Source organism: Watersipora subatra, chromosome 7 (assembly GCF_963576615.1).
Source record: "Watersipora subatra chromosome 7, tzWatSuba1.1, whole genome shotgun sequence".
NCBI lineage: Eukaryota > Metazoa > Bryozoa > Gymnolaemata > Cheilostomatida > Watersiporidae > Watersipora > Watersipora subatra.
This window is the reverse complement of record NC_088714.1, coordinates 8,696,047-8,717,902: the sequence shown is the minus strand read 5'-3', so window position 1 is coordinate 8,717,902 and position 21,856 is coordinate 8,696,047. Positions and strand designations below refer to the sequence as shown.

At 35.9% G+C, this 21,856-nt stretch overlaps 2 protein-coding genes across 2 annotated transcripts; one reads left to right on the top strand and one right to left on the bottom strand.

The window, feature by feature from the left end:
- The first annotated feature begins 4,214 nt into the window (after nt 1-4,214).
- LOC137400109 (golgin subfamily A member 6-like protein 2) lies at nt 4,215-9,483 on the top strand. Its single transcript, XM_068086421.1, has 5 exons — nt 4,215-4,877; nt 5,608-5,694; nt 8,362-8,466; nt 8,792-8,896; nt 9,094-9,483. The coding sequence occupies exons 1-5, from the start codon at nt 4,298-4,300 to the stop codon at nt 9,189-9,191; spliced, it is 975 nt and encodes a 324-aa protein (XP_067942522.1). The 5' UTR covers nt 4,215-4,297; the 3' UTR covers nt 9,192-9,483.
- A 1,632-nt stretch (nt 9,484-11,115) lies between these two features.
- Nucleotides 11,116-21,802, bottom strand: LOC137400224 (coiled-coil domain-containing protein 167-like). Its single transcript, XM_068086553.1, has 5 exons — nt 21,616-21,802; nt 15,634-15,719; nt 15,349-15,443; nt 11,816-11,868; nt 11,116-11,557 (listed from the first exon to the last, which is right to left on the bottom strand). The coding sequence occupies exons 2-5, from the start codon at nt 15,652-15,654 to the stop codon at nt 11,439-11,441; spliced, it is 288 nt and encodes a 95-aa protein (XP_067942654.1). The 5' UTR covers nt 15,655-15,719; nt 21,616-21,802; the 3' UTR covers nt 11,116-11,438.
- Nucleotides 21,803-21,856: the final 54 nt, after the last annotated feature.

The window sequence follows — 21,856 nt, the reverse complement described above, 5'->3', positions numbered from 1 at the left end:
TGTTTATTCCAAATAACTTCTGTTGTAGACACTTGGAATATTACAACCAAAGTTGGATTCAATAGAAAGGGCTCAAAGTAAAAGAAAGGCTTGACAATAGAAAGTGAGGAGGTTAACAGCACGAAAAAAAAGGGGTTTAATAGAAAGAGAAAGAGCAATAATAATAGAGAAAGTAATAATAGAGATGGAGGACTACACCGTAGTCGGGAACAGCATAGCTCATTACATCACACCACCAGTGGGGGTGAAAAAAATTGCCCTAGGAGGAGCCACCCTGGAGGAGCTGTTGTACAGGTGCGGAATCCCCGGAATAAAGATTGTCATTTCCGGAGTTCCCGACATCATGAGCCGAAGAGATGACGCCGTGGATGGGGACAAAGTTTCCAAGTACGAGCAGACCCTGAGAAGGGCATCCAATACACCGGGAGTAATCCTCTGCTCCTTTTACCCCTCTACCAGGGTGCCAGCTGCACAGTATGGCATTATAGGTCGCCTAAATAGGCTCATATGCACCCTCAACTCCAACAAGAAGGAGGGCACGCCGAACTTGTGCACCCGCCTCTTCGGAAGAGGTCAGGATGGCCTGTTTTTTTTCAACAGGGAACATTTGAAGGACGAAGTCCACCCTAACGATCACTGGGCGAGGGTGCTATCTGAGACTATGTGTAGATACATAGCGACCAGGAGAAGGAGTGCGAGGGACTTGAGGGAGCGTCTGTATCGGCCTCTAAGGAGAGACACTAGGGCAGGGACAGAGAGAGGAAACGAGAGAAAGGAGATTAATAGGGAGAGGTTAAATAGAGAGGGAAGTTCGGAGGAAAGGAACGTCGAAGCTGCGAGGGAAACCCAAGAGAGAGAAGGTAGTCAACAGGAGGAAGAGAGCATATGGATGAGAAGAGAAAGAGAGGTGATAGAAAGAGCAAGACAAGATAGAGAACAAAAGAAAGCGGAAATAAGAATAAGGTTCGAAAGCGAAATGGCAGCAGTGGAAAGAGAATACGAAAGAGATGTGGTAAGAGCTAGAGAAGATAGGCAAATAGCTGAAAGAGCTATTGAAAGAGAAAGAGCCAGGGGGCAAGGCGCAGAAAGGGTTAACAGGGAGGAAAAGAAACAACAAGAAATCAGAAGGATAGATAGAGAGACAAGGGAGAGAAAGTCACCGGTCAGGCAGCGGAGAGTTCGCTTTGCTGAACAACCGGAAATAAGAAATAGAGACATCCGGCTAGATGTCCCTACTCTTCGGGAGTATGTGAGGTAGAAGGAATGAATGGGAACAATAGTCAGGGCTTAAGGAAAAGGTAATAGTTTCAGAGAACAATAGAGCAGATAATAGACAGGGCTAAAAACAAGAGATAAAGGGAAGAGAGAGAGGGAGATGTGATGCGGAGAACCGGATGTCCGGTTCGCGAGGAGAAAGGGGGATAGCGGCATCTTAACTGCGAGCACGCGAGAGGTAGGACGCAAAAACCAGGTACGTTAGAGTTCAACTCCAACTAGCATACATAACTACTTCTCTAGAGTATGTTGTAATCCAGTACATGTAGCTTAGGAGTTTCCATGTGCGTCGTGGAAACATAGTGATCATAAAGAGCTGCTCAACCTAATCTATGTCTGTTTGTTTCAATAAACATAAAATCAGCAAGCTAGAACTTATATGGACAAATTTAGCTAACTTGTTTATCTAAATATTTAGATATTTTAGAAGTCATGAATTATTTCTTTTTCAATAATAATTTCTTTTTATGCAGCAAAAGCTCCGTCGAAAAAACAGTCGCTATCCCTAGCGCATATAGGCAGTTGCATCGTATGTATCAAGTCATATCGCGGTGATACTTTTATTGTGTGTCGTCATACGTGTCTTGGACTATATCACTTGTCAAAGCTAATAGAATCGTGCTCGCTAAAAATATTGGTTAGCCAATTAAACGCGTTTCGGTAACGAATTCAGTGTGCATGCACAGCTCAGACGAACCTATGATATTCGGCAGAATAGATCTGTGAATTCTGTGAAATTCGTGGATTCGGTCAGATTGAACGAATAATTCGTTACGTGTGGCCGGACCTTAAGTCAATGTTAGATCGTAATATAACTTAGGCCTCTCATGTGTCTAGCCTGTCTAATTGCTCATTCGTACCTGCCATAAATATTTTTGATAATATCTGTCCTAAAAATCCACTTGGACTAGATCAGATGGGCGCTTACTCCAATGCACACATGTGGTCTGGTTCAGAGCTGAGGTGTTGAACAGCAATACAAGTTTAATAAAGATCAACTTGGTCAGCAGCAAATGATTTACTGCTTACTGGCGTACCAATACTTAAAATTATGTGGAAACTTTCAGACGTTTACAGATTAATGCACACCGATATTAAACATGAGCAGAGACCCACGATGTAGTTTGCAAACAGAAAGTCATGCGTAAGCTAGTGTAGCCTTGGTCCCACACCCAGGTAAGTTGCAAATCCATGCAAACCAAATAACATAATTTATAAGCAAATTTTCTCAAAGTGGTTTGCTAGAGTTGTTAATAAAAATGAAATAATTGTGTAATTCATTTTAATGCAGCGTTTTCTTTTTTCGAATGATAACAAGTAATGTTTTTTTCAGTTGACATCAGCAGAAGCTACGATTGAAGTTTTCTTTGTCTAATTTCTTACGCTATCTAAACTGTTGAGAGTTGGTACAAGTATATAATACATGTACTAAGTGTGTATACAAGTATATACTAAGTGTGTATACAAGTATATACTAAGTGTATATACTAACTGTGTATACTAAGTGAATATACTAAGTGTGTATACAAGTATATACCAAGTATGTATACAAGTATATACCAAGTTTGTATACAAGTAGGTACTAAGTGTGTATACAAGTAGGTACTAAGTGTGTATACAAGTATATACCAAGTGTGTATACAAGTAGGTACTAAGTGTGTATACAAGTAGGTACTAAGTGTGTATACAAGTAGGTACTAAGTGTGTATACAAGTAGGTACTAAGTGTGTATACAAGTAGGTACTAAGTGTGTATACAAGTAGGTACTAAGTGTGTAAACAAGTATATACCAAGTGTGTATACAAGTAAATACCAAGTTTGTATACAAGTAGGTACTAAGTGTGTATACAAGTAGGTACTAAGTGTGTATACAAGTAGGTACTAAGTGTGTATACAAGTAGGTACTAAGTGTGTATACAAGTAGGTACTAAGTGTGTATACAAGTAGGTACTAAGTGTGTATACAAGTAGGTACTAAGTGTGTATACAAGTAGGTACTAAGTGTGTATACAAGTAGGTACTAAGTGTGTAAACAAGTATATACCAAGTGTGTAGTACAAGTAGGTACTAAGTGTGTATACAAGTAGGTACTAAGTGTGTATACAAGTAGGTACTAAGTGTGTATACAAGTAGGTACTAAGTGTGTATACAAGTAGGTACTAAGTGTGTATACAAGTAGGTACTAAGTGTGTATACAAGTAGGTACTAAGTGTGTATACAAGTAGGTACTAAGTGTGTATACAAGTAGGTACTAAGTGTGTATACAAGTAGGTACTAAGTGTGTATACAAGTAGGTACAAGTGCTACTGATTGGCTTAAAGATGAACTTGCACAACATTTTTAGTAGATTCTATTAGAAAGTACCGGTATTTTTTATCATTGGCAACTTCTTTTATGTTTGAAATAATCTGATAGCCAAGATGTTTCAAAATTAAAATTGATAAAACTTGATCAGGTAAAAATGTAATAATGACATCTATAATTACAAAGAGACTGACATGGTAAAGACAATTGACACTGCAACTTGAACACAATAGCTGATATCAGCTATAGCAACGATAACAACTAGTGACATCATATTTGCAAGTATTTTCCCTCTGAGCGTTTTAATCCCCATCATGTTTTAGAGATTTAATCTTAAAACGTCCTGGCAGTTAGCTTACCTCAAGCATCAAAAATAGCCACAAATGATAGAAAATAACAATACTTCATGATGAAATCTGCAAAAAACTCTGTGTAAGTTTATCTTTAAAACCTTACCACATCTTTCCACGGCCAATAAAGTGACGACATAATGTAAAACAGTATGGAAATTTGCAATGAATGAGTTTAAATCTAGCTAATAGGTTTCTGTGGTTATACTTACTACCACCATTTGCCTTAAGTCGTCATGAAGTCACTCAGGCTTGACCATGAAGGCTTCATTCTGTGTTCGGATTCAACTCTGAGAGTGTGAGCTCCCATGTGAACTGGACAGCATATAGCTGGTTACTAAAATACAGTCTGGAAGCGCAACACTTGAGATGGCATCTGACAGTAAAAGGCTACAGAATCTAATAAAACAGTACATCGATTCGATGAAACCCGCCACTCCGACCTTCAAACAAGCTCTTGCAACAATGGAGACAAAAGCCCGTTTTCAACTGGTTTGGAAAGAGAAAGGTGATATATATCGCAGCGATTCCAGCATCACCGTTGCTGCTTGCATTAGAGATCTAGAAGCATTGCATTACTTGCTACAAGATTTCTCCCCGATACAGAAGTTTGCTGTAGTTAATACACTCAACAGCAGCGGTTTAACTCCATTGCACTTGGCACTCTGCAACAGAGGTACAGAAGAGACCCGCTACAGCTCTATTGACATCATAGACTATCTGCTCAAAGACATTTCGACGGATAACCAGTTTGAGCTTCTGACAAAACAGAACACTTACGGGAACACGATGCTTCATCTGGTGGCAAAGTTTGGCCATCTATCGGCTCTGGAGCACATTCTAACAGCACTTTCGCCAGATAGAAAGGAGCAATTACTGGGAATGAAAAACAACAACAAGCTGTCAGTCGCTGACATGGCTGTACCAGTGCTATTCAGTGCAGTGGGTGGTATGTTTGAATATTCGCATAGTTCATTATAATCACTGTTAAGTAAATAGGCCTTCCTTTTCGATTGGATGAATATCATAGACGGTTTCTTTTCCATATGAAAATACTTAAATAAGCTAAAATGAAAATGTATTACTGACAAATTTCAGCAATTAAAACAGTCTGTAATAAAAGAATAAAAACAAGCACTATTCAAATTACCTAAATAATTTTATCGTTCATTGTCTGATACCATGTATGTTGTTAGCGTTTGGTAAAAAATATACAAAAAATAATTGCAGTCTATATGCAGATACTATCTATTCTAATATGGCGCTCCCGAATTCTCACAGTGTTATGTAGACAGGTTATCAGCTTGTATTACAGTGACAGCTGCTGGACTAATAAAGTATGCTTTAAGCAGCTCTACTTCTCTCAATCAGTCATTCGAATAGTGCGGAACATGATAGTTGTATGTGTAGAACAACTGCAGCTTTTCTGTATCAAACCTATGATAGTCGAGAGCATTCATCGGCAGGAAAATATATGCGGTCTTTCAGATCTGCAATAGTATTCACTGAGAGCGGCTTATCTGCAGAAAAGGAAGTAATTGATTTAAACCATTTGCATAGTTGACTCCGATGTATATTAGCAAGTGCCTGACAAGCTGAGTAATCCATGGGTAATAATGAGGGTGTATAAAGTGATTGATGGCATTTGTGGCACTTGAAGTCTGTGATGCTCACTGCAGAGGGACAGAAAAAAACGGAGGCCCTCGCTAAAGCCCATGATGAACAGATGAAGACGCAGATGGAAGTCAACAACAGGCTCGAAAAAGGTCTGACTAGCAAAATTGTTCCTCCGCGCTTTCTATTCCTTGGTAATATCTGACTTTTACACAACCTATAGCCTCAAAGATTTTTATAGCATAAAATACAAACAGTTGGATAAATCCAAAGATTTGATTATCTATATATGCAAACATAGACTATTTATACAAGGTTTCAATTCAGTAGCAAACAATTGAACAGTGTTCTGGACTTGTACCATCTCTTCACAACATTTATGTTCTTGCTAAGAATATGACCACAGTCTAAAATAATTGTGGCTTATTGTATTATCTCTGAACACTGCATTGTCAACTATTTATTCATGTAACAAGGAAAGATCCTAAATGTGGCAGCGTGCCAACGATAAAGTTGGACTTAGTGATTCAAGGGAACTGGCTGCTTTCCAATACTACTACCAACTTTTAAGGCTTCAAATAACCTGGTTAATATCATTTCTCTTTTGCTAGCATTCATATGAAGTGCTTTTGGACTATACCATGAAATTGATTGGGCTGTTGTCGTCTGCTGCTGCCGCCTCAACGTCAAATACTGCTAGCAAAGTTGTACAGTAATTACTAAAAGCTTGTTCTGAATTGAAGTGGATGGATGAAAGAAAACATAACTTTGACTAACATGACAGAGCAAGTGTACATAAGCTAATTTCATGTAATTTAATTAACATCATTACATGTATATCAAAATTTGTCTAACCTTAATTCTAAAAAATTAAAATATTTTACGAGCTAATAAAATAAATCTTACAATGCTGCCTCATGCATTGCAAGAATATGTTTGCTAAAATGACTTTGAAAACATGTTTAAGGTCACTGCCCAAGAGCAGGTGTTCATACTGATAATCATTTAGTTAGTGATGAGCACTTACCATGCTACCCAGTGCAAGAAAATGAGGCAGAGGGAAATATTTGGTAGTTTAATCTAGTTCTCTGTGTAAAATTTGCATTAAGTAGTGCCTACTAGCACTGTTTAATGGCTCCTATAGGACTCTTAAGAAACTCTACGATTGCTAATAACTATGTTTCCTAGAGTCATTACTATGAACAGCGCATGAAGAAGAAAATATCTTTGTAATCTTATTGTTAGTACAATATGTTAGTATAATAAGTTAGTACAATATGTTAGTACAATATGTTAGTACAACGGTGGGTGAATGAAGTCGAGTGGAGATTTATGAAAGTGTTATAAAGCATTAATTACAGTTAATGCTTTATAACACTTTCATATTTGGCTTAATTTGCTCTCTGATCACGAGAGCAAATTAGGCCAAATTAGGAGTGTATTTTATTAAGTTAATATTATTATATAATCTTGATCTTTAAAAATTTAGGCAGACAAAATAATCTAGTTGTCGACTGCATTTACCAAACCGTTATGGGGAATATTGAGCAAAATATTCTTCTGACTAATGAAATGCTTTGACTAACAAGCGATAATTCTTATCGCTTGTTAGTCAAATTATTATATATCAGCTGACACTTATTATTAAAGTGTCAGCTGAAATACGAGTCTCTTAAATAAACTATTAGAATGGTGAAACAACACTGGTGGCCTAGTTTTCAACCATCAATAGCTGCATAGATCAAGGTTATTTGTGATATTTGTTTCAGATGCCAAACCTCTTTGCAGTACGTCATGTACTATTGAAAAGATAAGCAATCGATAAAGACTAACTTTCATTTTTATGTAATATAGCACACAAAGCGGAATATATAAAATATAGGTTTCACTAGTTTTTACCTAAACTGGCTTCAGATGGTTACTTACATTAAATTTTAAAACGATCAAATGATGTTGATACGTTTTATCATTTAGTAGCTTGTTTGTTTTTAAGGGATCTCACTTCCAGGATGTTTCAAGATTAAAATCTTGGATTGCGGTTAAAACGCTCAGAAGAGAAACCAAGTCTCTAACAATGGCGCCAGTAGTTGTGTTTCCTGTTTGTCCCTCTTGTTATAACACACTGGCTATTGCATCCAAGTTGTGGTGTTACAGATCTTTGTTGTCATATACTTTATTTTTTATTTGCTCATAATTGTTCTTATAAAACTTCAAACAAACTTTCAGATACATTATTATAGGTTTTTGAAAGAATTTACAGATAACTTGCTCAAAAAAGTACCATTTTTTTTCTTAAAAATTTCTTGTCAACATATAAGTGCCCAATGCCGATGAGACCATATAATTAGAATTTATTTAACGAGCACAACTACTGCCGTCGCTTTGAAAAAAGCCTAGGCACATATTTTTCTTTTGAGCGCCTTCATCGCAATCTAATTTTATCGATTTTAATCGTGAAATATCCCAGCAGTTTGATCACTTCAAAACTTAAACAGAATCTCAAATGATAGAAAATAATCTGTACTTTTTGATAAAATATTTTAACATTTGACGTCAGTGAACCTTTAAATAAGTTTACAAGGGTTGAACCTATTTATTAACAGAATGAAGGGTTGCCCATACATTTATTTTTTCACCAACAATCACTGCATATATTGTACATGCCCATCTTTTCAGTGACATTCACACACACATGTATATAAAAAATATGTAAGATACAAAACTGAATCTTTTTGCAACTATTAAACGCTTCTATTATATAAAGATATGGCTAAAATTAACTTGATTTGGTCATTTCCTAATTTAACCTTTTATTACAGAACTGAAAGAATCTAAGGAAAAGCTAAAGAGAAGAAAGATAACGATTGCACAGCAAAAGAAATTTCAGGATGAAATGACCAAAAGTTTGTTGGACTTGCAGAAGCGTAAGTGGCAAAAGTTGTAGAAGAATTTAATTTATTATTTTAGATGGTTTTCTGCAACTTTTACTTGTTTTAGAATTGCACGCTTGCAATGCAACCAATGTTGTCATGGCAACGTCCTTTGCAATGCAACTGTTGTTACCATGGCAACAAGAGTTTACATAATTATGTTAATAGTAATGATGCCATACTACTGATGAGAATGTTTAGAATCTTTGTTAATCAATTTGCTCAGATTGCAAACCCTCTGGTGATAAGTGGTAGTATTATGCAAGTGCTGAATATTATGAAGATACTAAATACCCATTTCTCATCGTTCTACTTTTAGAGCTCAAAATGCGTGCAAATCGTGTAGATGAATTAGAGCAGGAGGTCTACAAACAGAAGGCAAGACAGTCGGAAACTGATAAACAATGTACCAGACAAAATAAAAGTAGGTGGTGCTGGAAAGCTAAATATACTAACAAGATGTGAATAATCACAAAAAGTTTCCTGTGATGACTAGGACATTGTGTTTTATCTATGCATTGCTTGAACTTTGCAATCCACTATCCATGTTTCGTTTCGCATGCACTAGCTCTCTTCCCTTATTTGGCTCAAATTCAGTCAAAACTTTCATGTATTAAACAGTTATCCAAGAGATGGCTGGAAAGCTGGCACAGTTAGAAGTCATACTACTCAGTGCTAGATGCAAGGATGAGAATGGGCTATTGGAGAAACCGTATTGACAAGCAAGTCTCATAACAATGGAGTTATTATTCAAAATATGTTGTATCTATCATCTAGTGTGTACACATCACAATAAAGCATGGAAAATTAGTTTACACAGTTTCAATAGTTTATCAGCTGCTTCATTTTTTTTTACTTTTCCAATTTGGCCCATGAAGTTGTTGAAATATTTCTTTTTGCAACATCTTGAGTATGAATGCACATAATTTATATTTGTCAGTTGATTGATTTGATTTGAAATCGATGGAAGAAAGCAGAAGCAACTTTTTTTGAATACAAGAGAGCAACCTAGAGTGCTTATAGTCCAGAAACACGGCATCACCAAATAACCTATTCGAGTGATGCCAAATATTGCTATTGATTTGTTATTGATTATTTCTATTGAGTATTGCTATTGAGTATTGCTGTTGAGTATCGCTATTGAGTATTGTTATTGGGTGGAGCAAGCACAGGGTTATATGATCACTTATTGGAACTACATAGCTATTAGTGTTATGCTAATAGCAATACTAGCTGTAAACTACAGTAGTACTGGATCACTAGTCCGGTGAATACTACTACTATTACTACTAGGGTGGCTTGTAGATTGAATACTAGTAGTTACCCTAGTGCTAGGGTGACTAGATTGCATTGCTTCTACTTCTAATAGGATGAATTATACTAGGGCTGAATAGAGGGCTACTAGGGTGATTATTAACAATTAAACACTAAATTGGAAAGCGAGAGCTGATTTTTCAATTCTCTATAGGAAATAATGAGCACTTATTGGAGATCTACTGCAAATAGTTTCCATTTTATGACTGCCCAGCAGAGGAGACAATCTAAACGAGGTAAACTGCAACTTAAACCCGCTGAATAATTGCCATTCACCAAGTAGTAGCGCCGGTTACATTTGGAGTGTTATGTCTCTAAAGGCTATAACTAGGTTGGCATCTTATAAATCTTTCTATATAGGCATTCTTTAGCTGCATTAATTGTGGTTTCTTGTTAACAGCCTATAGGTTTTAAGCAAACTATCGAAGCCGTTTTCGGGCTAACAACACAACTACATAAAACGAATGCACTTGTCATCACTTTGCACTGACTGCCGGTCAATAGTGTTTGTCACGCTGAATGTTAAACCTTTGGTAATTTTATACCCGAGTCAAACTTTTGTAAATCACTGAAACCTATGCAATCGGTGAACTTTTGAACAATGAGGAGAGTTTCTCCTTCATCAGACGCGCAACATCTCCTTCATCAGACGCGCAACATCTTCATCAGACGCGCAATACCTCCATCAGACGCGCAACATCTCCTTCATCAGACGCGCAACACCTCCATCAGACGCGCAACATCTCCTTCATCAGACGCGCAACATCTTCATCAGACGCGCAATACCTCCATCAGACACGCGACATCTCCTTCATCAGACGCGCGACATCTCCTTCATCAGACGCGCGACATCTCCTTCATCAGACGCGCGACATCTCCTTCATCAGACGCGCGACATCTCCTTCATCAGACGCGCAACATCTTCTTCGTCAGATGGAAGGAAAAGCTAGAATATACATGTTTTTTAAGATAAATAAACAGATCACGATTGTACTGCGTGCATAGTGCATTATTATAACAGATGCTCAGCTTTTTATTGTGTCGGTCACACTTCAAATGAAATTCTCAGACCTCTGATAACTGGAAGACTATTTTCTTGTCAAGTTGTCAAATTTTCACTATTGGTGTTTTGATTATAATTTTTCTAAAATTACATATACGCTCATCCATTACTTGCAATTGTCCATTTAACTACATTCTATTGTAATAACTGGGTGCATTCGTTGAGGGAGCAGAGTAGATAGAATCAGACTCTCGATATGAAACCATACATAAGATGCATTGAACGCTGATAGCTCAGGATTCCTCAAGTATATAAAAAACCATGCTCTATTGTACTTGATCTCATGCCTTATCAAAGATCATTGAACTTTAGGAACAGTTAGAAAATGTAAAATTAGTTACTTTTGAAAAAAGGAATACATCGCATATTTCATACTTTCAATGACTAGATAGCTGACATTGATACAAGTAAAAATTTAAACAAATAATAAATGACAGAAATACATATTCTGTTAAATAATGTATGATATTAGGTCATAAAGCAAAACTAGGACATTGGAAGAATTGTCAGACAATATGTAAATGTTTTGATAACTATCGTGGCAGCACATGTTAAATGAACTGGGACGACTCTATACTGTATGATAGCTTCAAGATGATGAGAAAAAAGACTGTGATCCAAAGTAGAGTACGACACCGATGGTCATGAGAAGAAGTGAGAAGAGCATTGTCTTGAAATTCTCCTTCCTAAGTTTGCCAACAACTTTTTCTGAAATACAATCAAAGTTTTTATTCAATATCGCATCAGATAAACTAGCCGCAGTTTCACAGCCACAGAAAGGGTGGTCTTGTTCTGATTCTAAATGCATAAAAATAATTATGAGCTGGATTAATGTGAAAGTAATTGTTACAACTGTTGTCTTGCCCTAACTTAGAGAAGATAGCTTCCTAATACGAAGCGAACTTGTGACAAAGAGACATGTAGCTGGATTTTACACTAGTGGCAAAGAGATGACAAGTCCCTTACCAGTCATGGCTTTCTTCTTCAACAACTGGTTCCTCTCCAGCTCGAGATCACTCCTGTAACAATAAAATATACAGCGGATGACACTGGGCCTTTCTTAACTAAAATCAGTCAGCAATGTTATATGAGCGATGCCATGAAGTATGTGGATAGATGAAGTTGGAACATAGATGAAAGCCACCGATACAGATATTAGGTAGGTGCGTAGAAACTAAAAGGAACAAATAAGAATAATATTTTACTGCAGCCAATACATATAACAAGACGTATACAAAGTGTACAGAATGTTATGCGTGTAGCATAGTATTGGCCGAAGAATGTGGAATATAAATGTATTAGAGTTGCCCCGATTTTGGTATCGGAATCGGTATCGGTGCCGATATGGGTGTCAAGTATCTGAATCGGTATCGGCCGATCTTTTCTTAAAAAATCTGAACCTTCCGATACTTTTTACAGATCAACCATTTAGCAGAAAACTGTATTTTAGCCTGCTATACTAATAAAAAATCATCAGCTGTAAGCTTCTTACTTTTACTTAATGAATTTCAGGTCTGCCACACAATTTATTTCATGTCTATAGCCTGATCAACACAGCAAAGGAAACTTTTTAGCCAGAACGTTAACAAAAATTGTGGTATTTCCCAATTACAGCGATAGGATTTATTGCAGGCAATCACGAACAAGATAACAAAAAGGGGAGACAAGAACACAGTGTAATATTTCTATTTACTAGCATTACGAAAGTAATTTAAACAGTCGACGCATAAAGTTATCTATCACTCTCTTGATCCTGAAGATACAATGGATCGTTTGTATTGTACAAAAAAGGTAACCCCATTGGCGTATCGGTATGTAGCCTGTCCTCCAACATCTGTGGCAAGTGAATCCCCCTTCAGTACGCTTGGCTACATTAATAATGATGGAAGAATGAGACATCTTACTGAGATAATTGAATCACTAACGGTAATTAAAAGAAACATTGATTTGCTCTAACTTGTACAGGCACAGCAGTTCATCCAACAATAGAAGAGGGACTTCGCTATCACAGATAGAACTGTACCACTAACAGTAATTACCTTTATTTACAAATTACAAGAAACATGGACTGTTTTGTTACTACAAGCACGGTATGTCAGTATGTGAATATGTATATATTTTTTTCCATAAATGCAAACAAATAAATACAATAATATTCATGTTTTCTTTGCATTATGTTTATATTTGCATAATAAAATGAACAACTATCTATGAAACACAAAAGATCTGAATCGGATTATTTTTCAATTAGGATCGGTATATCGGATCGGTATCTGAATCGGCTGGTGAATTTAGAATCGGGGCATCTCTAAAATGTATAGATTGTGAGACGAGCCAACTACGACAAAGTTATTGGTAGATCATGAATATCTTATATGGGTGTAGAGATTTACACTAGCCGATGAGGGCACCAAATAAGTGTATGGTAGCCGATGAGCATGTCCAATTAGCCATGAGAAGGAAACCATATAGATGATACAATGATATGAACTTTATTATCACTATTAAGAGCGCTTTAGATCATGAGACAAAAAAGAAGAGTAGAGTACAATTTACTTAATTTGGTATCGGAACAAGTATTGTTGAAACGAACAAGGGATGGGAAGTGGTGGAGAACCATGACCACCCACATCCTCACAAAATGTGGTACTTAGAGAGGAAAAGTGAAATTATAAGTACAGTGGACCCCGCCTGACAAAAATAATTCACTTCAGTTTTGGCATTGTAAGGCGAAAATGTTGTACAGAGAGCTATAGAAACCCATAGTAATTATATAATGCAAACACCATCTGGTAAAAAAAATTAAAATTTTATATACGTACTGTACATACTAAAAATTAGTAACAAAATAGTATGCTAGCTTAGTAACTATAGTTACCTACAGTAACTAAAGTGTATTTAGTGGTTATGATCTGCAATAAAAAGGAGTATATTACAATGTGGGGCCTACTATGTGCAGTGCGTAGAGATCTTACCTTCGAGACAGACGTATAACGTAAACTTCGAAGTTAACTTAAATGAATTTAGCTTACTAAACACATTCTTAAAACTTAGCTTTAGTTTGTATTTTACTAAACTTTAATTTTGTCATCGTCAAAAATTTAATCACCTATCTGTTTCTAGTTTCTTTTTCACCCAACTTATAACGAATAATGCTGAGCTGAGAGAGAAAGTGAACATTGCATCTCTTTCAGGCATCGTGGGAAGGAAATCGGCGAATAGCATATCAGTATCTTTTTTACTCCCACGAATACAGCACACTGACTGCCAAAGTTGAATTTAGAAAATTTTTTATTTGATATCGTACGGTGGAGATGAAAAAGCATTGTGTGTGACATCATATAACGATAAAACATAACAGGTGCTACATAACCCGATGATGCGCTGTATTGGAAAAAACTTTTCGCATAAAACTGTTTTATAATAAAAATTGGCAAGGTGTTGGTGTCTGGTGTAAGGATTAGTGGTTTGTTCTGGGGTAGTAGAAATGTAATGTATGGTCGGTAAAGCCTGGTTTCCCCAGTGATCGTACGCAATGCAATTCTTGGGCTGCGATGCAGTGTTTCCATATCGTGCGTAGGCGCCATGCTTCCATTGGGCAGGGTGGGTAATTTCCTTACTTTTTCGTAGAAGCGACCCATTTATTCGGAAAACAGCCCTCCGTTGCGATATTGCGCTGTCATATGAAAACCATTCTTACTCTTTCGTACGGGAGACAGATTTCTTCGGAAAAACGCCCTCGGTTTGAATTGTGAAATAGATTGAAAAAATCGAGCGGTGTATTGTGGGATACATCATCGCGCGCACTCGTCGCAAGGATCCATTCTGTAGGATCCTTGTGATCAGCGTACACACATCGCGCGATCGTCGTGTGTTGACGTTTCCATATCCCAGACGGCCTACGCACGACATCAAGCGCATTGTTGCGCGCCTTGCACTATCATATGGAAACCAAGCTTAAGATTGCATATGCAATCTGACTATTTTAAACAGCAAACACCTAGAAACACAGTTAGCTCGGCAGCATTGAAGACATTTAAACACTGATCCTAATTGTCCGTATCAAGTAATATAACCCTAAAACATAATTTTTGCAAGATTTCTAACTTTTTATCAGTGTTTGATGAGAAAGGATACCACCTTAGAAGAGTATAACAGAGCGGACAATATAGGAAAACAGTAACAAAATGATAGGCCTTTTTGTTTTACACCCATCTTTCTGAGCTGAACTAGAGCATGAGCTGATGGTTTAGTTTTCGTAATAATAAAGTAGTCATGGCTATATAACTGACTGTACGGAGAGTATTAGTGACCAATCATCATCATACCAGATAACTGGAGGGAAAATATGAATAACCACTCAGGATAGCAGATGACTGTAAGGAGTGGGTGAATAACCAATAAGGATACCTGATGAATATGAGCGACTAATGATGATACTGTAAATAACCGATCAGGCGCTAATCGTGTTTAGCATCCAGGTGTGAAAGACCACATACCGTTGGGTATCATTCAGCTTCTTTAGCCTTAGTTTTTTCTCAATTCCATCAAGTTCGTGGGAATAGCCAGCTAGAACCTTCTCCTCCCTTTCTATCTACATAAAACCCCAAATGTTTTCTAATGCATGCCTGCAATGCATTCTGTCAAAAACATGTCTAAGGTCCATAACACGAACATATACCTGACTGTTATGACTGGCTAGTTTATAGCGGACGAAAGACAATTCCCATTCTACAAAGGAGATGATTATGCATTTCCTGAAAATGAAAGATGTTTAAAATTACCGTCTGGGCGATTGTTGGCATGTCTACCCCTGATCACGGACCCAGAACAGCACAATCGATAGGTCGTCCAATGTGTAGCTCTACAACTAAATATACAATCTAGTTAACAGTTCTGAACTTTATTAGGCCCTGTAAATATAACCTTGGGAAAAGCACAGAAAACTATATTAATACAAGTCCTCTCCAAAATTTGACAGTAATTTGTAGTTATGAAGATCAGATTTTAAAGGATCTACTTTATAGAATTTGATTTTACAAATATTCATCACAAGCCATTCGGGAGCAAAGGAAACGGGATAGCTAGCTTTTCAGACGCGAATGGTGAGAAATCTTACCATCTTGGTAATTTTTTACATGCAAACCTTAGAGCATGGATATGTAAATATTAGCGTAAGTGGGTTGCTAAGGACATTGGGAAGACATCTCAAACGGAACAAATCCTAGTTGGCAGGTAAGGGGATGAGTATGGTTTGTTATGAACTATTTTGGAAAATATAATTTGAATATTTTTGAATAACATTCTATCAATTCCCTGCATAAACTTTGTATGTTCAGTAGTCAGATAAATACTAGAAATAAAATTTGAATTATGAATCAACGACTTTGGTTGAATATCATGTGAAAGCAATCTCTGAAATAAAATAAAAAAAATTTTTAATATTTCTTCAGACAATAAATTGTACAACACTCCATATAATGTTCCTTATTGCACCTTAATTTTTTGATTGTGGAAGGTGAAAATTTTAGACACTAAATAAATTTACGATGAACTACATCATATTAAACACATGGGTATTACAGCAAATGTAGAATGACTAGGAGTGCGACTACAAACCACTTGAGTAATTCAATGCTTATCAAGTCACTTCGGTATTAAAATTTACAAAAATGATATAAGATATAAAGCATAGGTATACTTCCTAAGTTTGGTGGTAGAGCTTGTAAGACAAGCCTATATGAAACATTTTGAAAGAGTTGGTTGCTACAACAACCAACGATGAGTGAGCATAAAAAGACTTACTGTTTGGAGAGCATAAATCCCACAATTGAGTTTTTATATTAACCCATGAGTAACCTGGTGTGGCATTGAAAATATATCGCATGCATGCAAAAACATGTCTGTAATCTGATTTAGTTGGTAAGTGAATCACTTGGAAAAAAATTAAGGATTTTCAATTAATAACGAGCATGACAAAGGGGAAAATCTTTCCCGTATGCCCTTGGTGCGCACCAGCCAGCTGGAGCACCCAAAGTAACTCAACATGGCAAAAAAGTGGTGCTTTCTATTGCTCAACAGATTAAAAGCCTGTGGGCGCAGTTGAAGGATTAGGATTTGGCAATAGTAAAAAATACTAGTAGAATGGAGCTAAACCATTGCAATATAGAACAGGTTAAACCATTTGACCTGCAGTGTCTAAATCTTTTGGCAAAGACACAACTCAGTCTTTAACACAACCAACTAACAAATTTATAGCGACTGGAAGGATGCAATTTTTTTGCAATTAACATAGTTGTTTGTGCTAGTTGTAACATTAGTGAGTGTGGTTTTCCTATTAAGACTTGTTTATTTCGCTAGTTTTTGTTATGCTGTCAACAATGACTTAACTTAATTATCAGGGTGCATAGACAAGCATGCTGTAAAAGTTTGTAGGTTATATGTTTATAGGTATCTATATATATATGAGTGTCGTAATTAATCAATCTATGTTAAGACTTGACAATGCACACTAAATTGATTGTCTAATATACAAAGGTTCAAATTATTGGCTTGCCCTGCTTATTCTTTTGTTAAAAATGTGCTCATTTTGTAATTTTGCTCTCTCGATCTAACTCTCAAATTGAATGCTTTCAGTAGATACATGTTGGAATAAAAACTAAGAATAAGTAGATTTTGTTTTCTAGGAGTGAACCTTCATCAAAGTAGGTCCTTGTAAAATGCAGTATGCTTACATCAGATTTGTTTTATTGATACAGAATGTCTATGTTTCTCCACCTGTGAAGCTGTGGTGCCAGTGCGAAAACTACGATGCATGGGGAATAGAAAGAGATGATTGTATGATGCACAAATCATGATAGTGGCATTCTGATCCTCAGACAGATCTCAAATTTGCTGCAGAAGTGGAGGAGATTGAAGACCTTATAATATGTAAAACCAGGTCCATTGAGAGAGGCCCATTATAACTATCGACACTATCACGGTAAATTTTGTAACTATGTGGATTTGTGTTGCAATGGTTTCCACTAGATGTTATATAAATTCCAGCGACATTCAAAAAGTTATTAAAAGAACCTAAAAGTTTAATATTTTGTTCGCATCCAAGTATCCAGATGCGGAAGTCTAAAATCATTGGAGAGACAGAAAAAAATGAGATGTACAACTTGGTACATAAAGACATAGGAACTTATGCAGATCATTGATATTTTGGATATACCCAAAGGGACTTACAAAAGCAGAGTGGTGTACCAAACTGCGTATACAACATAGTGAGTTTTACATATCCTAGGGCCAAAGATGAGGAGGAATATCCAGATACGACACATACAGAGTTTGAGTTTACTGCAGTAAAGTAATGTTTCTATTACATGAACTAAAACGATGTGAGTGGCAATCACTTAGATGGATGTTTTTAATTAAGACTTTTGGCTGAGATGAAACTTTTTTGGCTGGTAAAAATAATATCATGAAATAATGCTAAAGAAGATGCAAAACATAGTCTTAAAATTATCATGCAAGATATCAGTCGAATAATCATGAATGGGAAATGACTTGCAAAAAATATTGAATATGTCTGAGCACCGTTGCCATCTGTGCGAAAAACTTGTCTGATAGATAAGTTTATGAAGTGTAATCAGAGAAATGTTGGCAGGTACTTTGGCATACCTCAACTCAAAGACAAGTTTTGTCTTCATTATTTTGGCCAACTCAAAAAACCATTTGCTTTGTACTTCATCAACTTATCAAGTTATCGGTAGAAAATGTTCTACAAATTGATACTCACAATGACTAAATACTGTTGACTATGCATGTCTTTTTAAGAATGCAGTTGATTTCAATATATATTTGACCCTTATCTTTTCGAAGATTCTGTTTGCTAATTTATATCTAGTAACTAGTTTCCCGTGCGAGTTGCACTAAGTTTACTCGACGACCTAACTAACGTAGACTAACAGAATAGTAGTCGAGTACTCATCCGTTTGCACAGCATTTAGATGGGTCAAATTTTAATTAGCTTATTTAAGATATTTAAGACACTTATAGCAATAAATATGTAGCAAGATTAAAAATTTTATTCCAACAATCATGAGCATATACAAATTAAAATATATCGGTATACCCATAATCAACATCGATAAAGTTGAATAAGAAATTTAATTTGAAATTTTGGTAATGCATAAATGATGATTTAAAATAAGATACTGGATAAGAGCTCAACAAATTTTTCAAAATGATGCGTATTGTGCAAGGCTAAAGTTTACTTTACCTGAGAAAATTTCTAGCAAGTGTGTCACTGGTGTTACATCAGATAAATGTACTTTTTTAAAGAGTTAGTTGCTTATCCTTAAAACTCTCTGATTTGGTAGGAAGCATATCAATAAAAACTGATTGGTTCAATTTTGAATTATTTATTTTATTATATTTTTTGTTAATTATTTTTTTATTAATTATTTTGAAAATTAGACTTGCAACCTGTCCTTTGCCATGTGAAGTAGCAACAAAATTTCATTCTATGTTATTTAGGTTATGGCTGTCTTTGTAGCAGTCCAAATTAGAGAGAGTTGTGTTTTTTAAATTAGGCTGCAGTTCCATTAGGGAAGATTTTTATAGATATGAAAAGTAATTTCAAGCTATATATAAGGAAGCACTTTCTCGAAATGTATGCACAGCGTATTGATCATGAGTTAGACAATCACTGACTATACAAATACTTAAATACATCACATGACAACAAGCTAACTTATTTATATGACCAATGAGAGGCTTGAACTTTGTCCTGATATAAATTTGGGAAGTTTTTTATGAAAATCTACTTGCATGGCCGCTTCGTTATCACTAAGTACACTTTAACACACCTCATAATATGAGTCTTGCACATCTTTGATGTAGCAGTGGGATAAAACATTGTCCCATTGCTTATCTGAGCAAAACAGAAGAGAACTGATTGGGCAAGTTATTTTAGACTTTTGACTTTGCTTTTGACCAGCTTAAAGTTAAAATATAATGGGTAAATTTTACATGAGAACATCATAGCACTACTAAGTATCTTTAAATGAGAAGTTTACTCAAATTAATTCTACAATTATATGGGTTGATGCGTGTAATAATGGTGGCTGTGTAACGGTGGTGACGCAAATTAGCGAAATGACTTGGGACAAAGCTGAAATTACATTCAAGTACAGCAATATAAAGCTAGCATTGAACAAATAACTACCAACTTTGAAATAATAATACAAGTGCAGCAGAAACTTATTGATGTTTTTGTCACCATTGTTACTCGAAATATGCCAACTTATAAAGGAGCCCAACACCAATGGACTAGCGCACACAATAACAATTTATGCTATAATAGGCAACAAAGCCAATGTGAAATCCATTACAATCAGGCATTTGTGTTCCGAGGAATATATATATACCATATACAATCATCTCTATGTTACCATCATTGCTATGAACATGTTTGCACATATACAGCAACTTTAACAATCTATTAAAACATGATAGAGGGGCAATATCGCCACAATTATTTTTTATATTAGGGTTTCAAGGATATACTTACTACAAAGAGCATTATTTTAATGAAAATCATGTTTTGAAAATTTGCCAAAAGATCCATTTATTTATGGATACACCAGTATGTCAATAGAGCTGGGTAGCTGTCGAATTCAATAGCAATAGCCAATGTGAATATGAGCGTGAGACAGTCAGCCTCGCGGCTATATACATCACTTTGGGCAAATCTGGACACATATTTTTCTTCTGAGCATTTTAACCGCGATAAAGTTTTGTCGATTTCAATTTGAAACATCTTAGCGGTCAAACCACCTCAAACATCAAAAACACCAACAAATGATAGAATTATACTTTCTTACACTTTCTGACAAAGCCAACTAACATTTTGTGCTATTACATCTTTAATAATTAAAAAAGTGGATGCAAATAACAACTTTGTTCAGATGTGTTCATGTTTTTTCATTGTCTGTAACTTTGAAAGATATGTATTAAATGCCTTTTAAGATCTTAAATTCTTTAGTGTATGAGGCCAAAAATACTGATAAAACTGATTGGTATTTATATATAGTGTATAGATGTTTGCGATTTGACGAGTAACATACCCTATGCTATCACACTGGAATGGTGGCTCAATATCTTCAGCCGCACATCTAACAAACAGTCTATGCGTTCCCTGCTTTTTCCTCTCCACCAAAGACTCAATATCAGTATCTTCCCTTAGTTTTGTAAAGCTTCCCTATCCTTATATGTTGAAAATAAAGTGTAGCGCATTAATTTGTAGCTTTTCAAGACGTTTTATGTATTTTTTTTTATAAGTATTTCAGATTTGAGAACCATACTCAAGCAAAAGTCTGACAAAAGAAAAATAGGCAAGTTTTTAATAGGTGTGTCAGCTGATTTTGAAACCCTTCTAATCATTAGTAGCTTTTGATGGTTTTTGTTGTTATTTTGCCAAAGTGCTCATTCCATTTCAGATTAGAATATGCCTAGATGAAAATGGCAAACACGCTAGAAGTTCCTTTCCACAAAAATGTATCAAGGATGGACAATGATACCAATGATATACAGCCCCCGTTTATATCATTCCGCATCATCATTTCAAATAATCCCCCTGTATATGGGGGGCTGTATACCATTGATGATACGTTTACCAACCTGTAGAAAAGAACACCTATCAATAAGTGCAATGTTAAACAAGGGTTGTGAGCTTTCCGTGGTCTAGAATTGTTCAAGAGCATTCAATATTAACTTACATTTTCGATTTCTGACATTGTAAAAGAATATTGGAACAAAACGGCTATTTCGTCGAAAAAAAAAATTAAATGCGCAAACGAACTTGCTTCAAAAAAGATTCACATAAAACTTGTGTGGTCAACAAAAAGATATATGATAATTTATGAATTGTAGTCTTGTTTGTCGAAGTAGAAAGTTGGCACCTCAAATCAGTATTCTACTAAACGCAAACTAGTGGATTGGAGCAAATAGTCTTAGATC

Coding starts and splice junctions, on each gene's coding strand:
- LOC137400224 (XM_068086553.1), bottom strand. CDS start 15,654: ATGCCAACAATCGCCCAGACG. Junction 15,444..15,633: donor TGCCAACAATCGCCCAGACG/GTAATTTTAAAC, acceptor GGTTTTATGTAG/ATAGAAAGGGAGGAGAAGGT. Junction 11,558..11,815: donor GAAGAAGAAAGCCATGACTG/GTAAGGGACTTG, acceptor ATTGTATTTCAG/AAAAAGTTGTTGGCAAACTT.
- LOC137400109 (XM_068086421.1), top strand. CDS start 4,298: ATGGCATCTGACAGTAAAAGGCTACAGAATCTAATAAAACAGTACATC. Junction 4,878..5,607: donor GCTATTCAGTGCAGTGGGTG/GTATGTTTGAAT, acceptor TGCTCACTGCAG/AGGGACAGAAAAAAACGGAG. Junction 8,467..8,791: donor TTTGTTGGACTTGCAGAAGC/GTAAGTGGCAAA, acceptor TTCTACTTTTAG/AGCTCAAAATGCGTGCAAAT.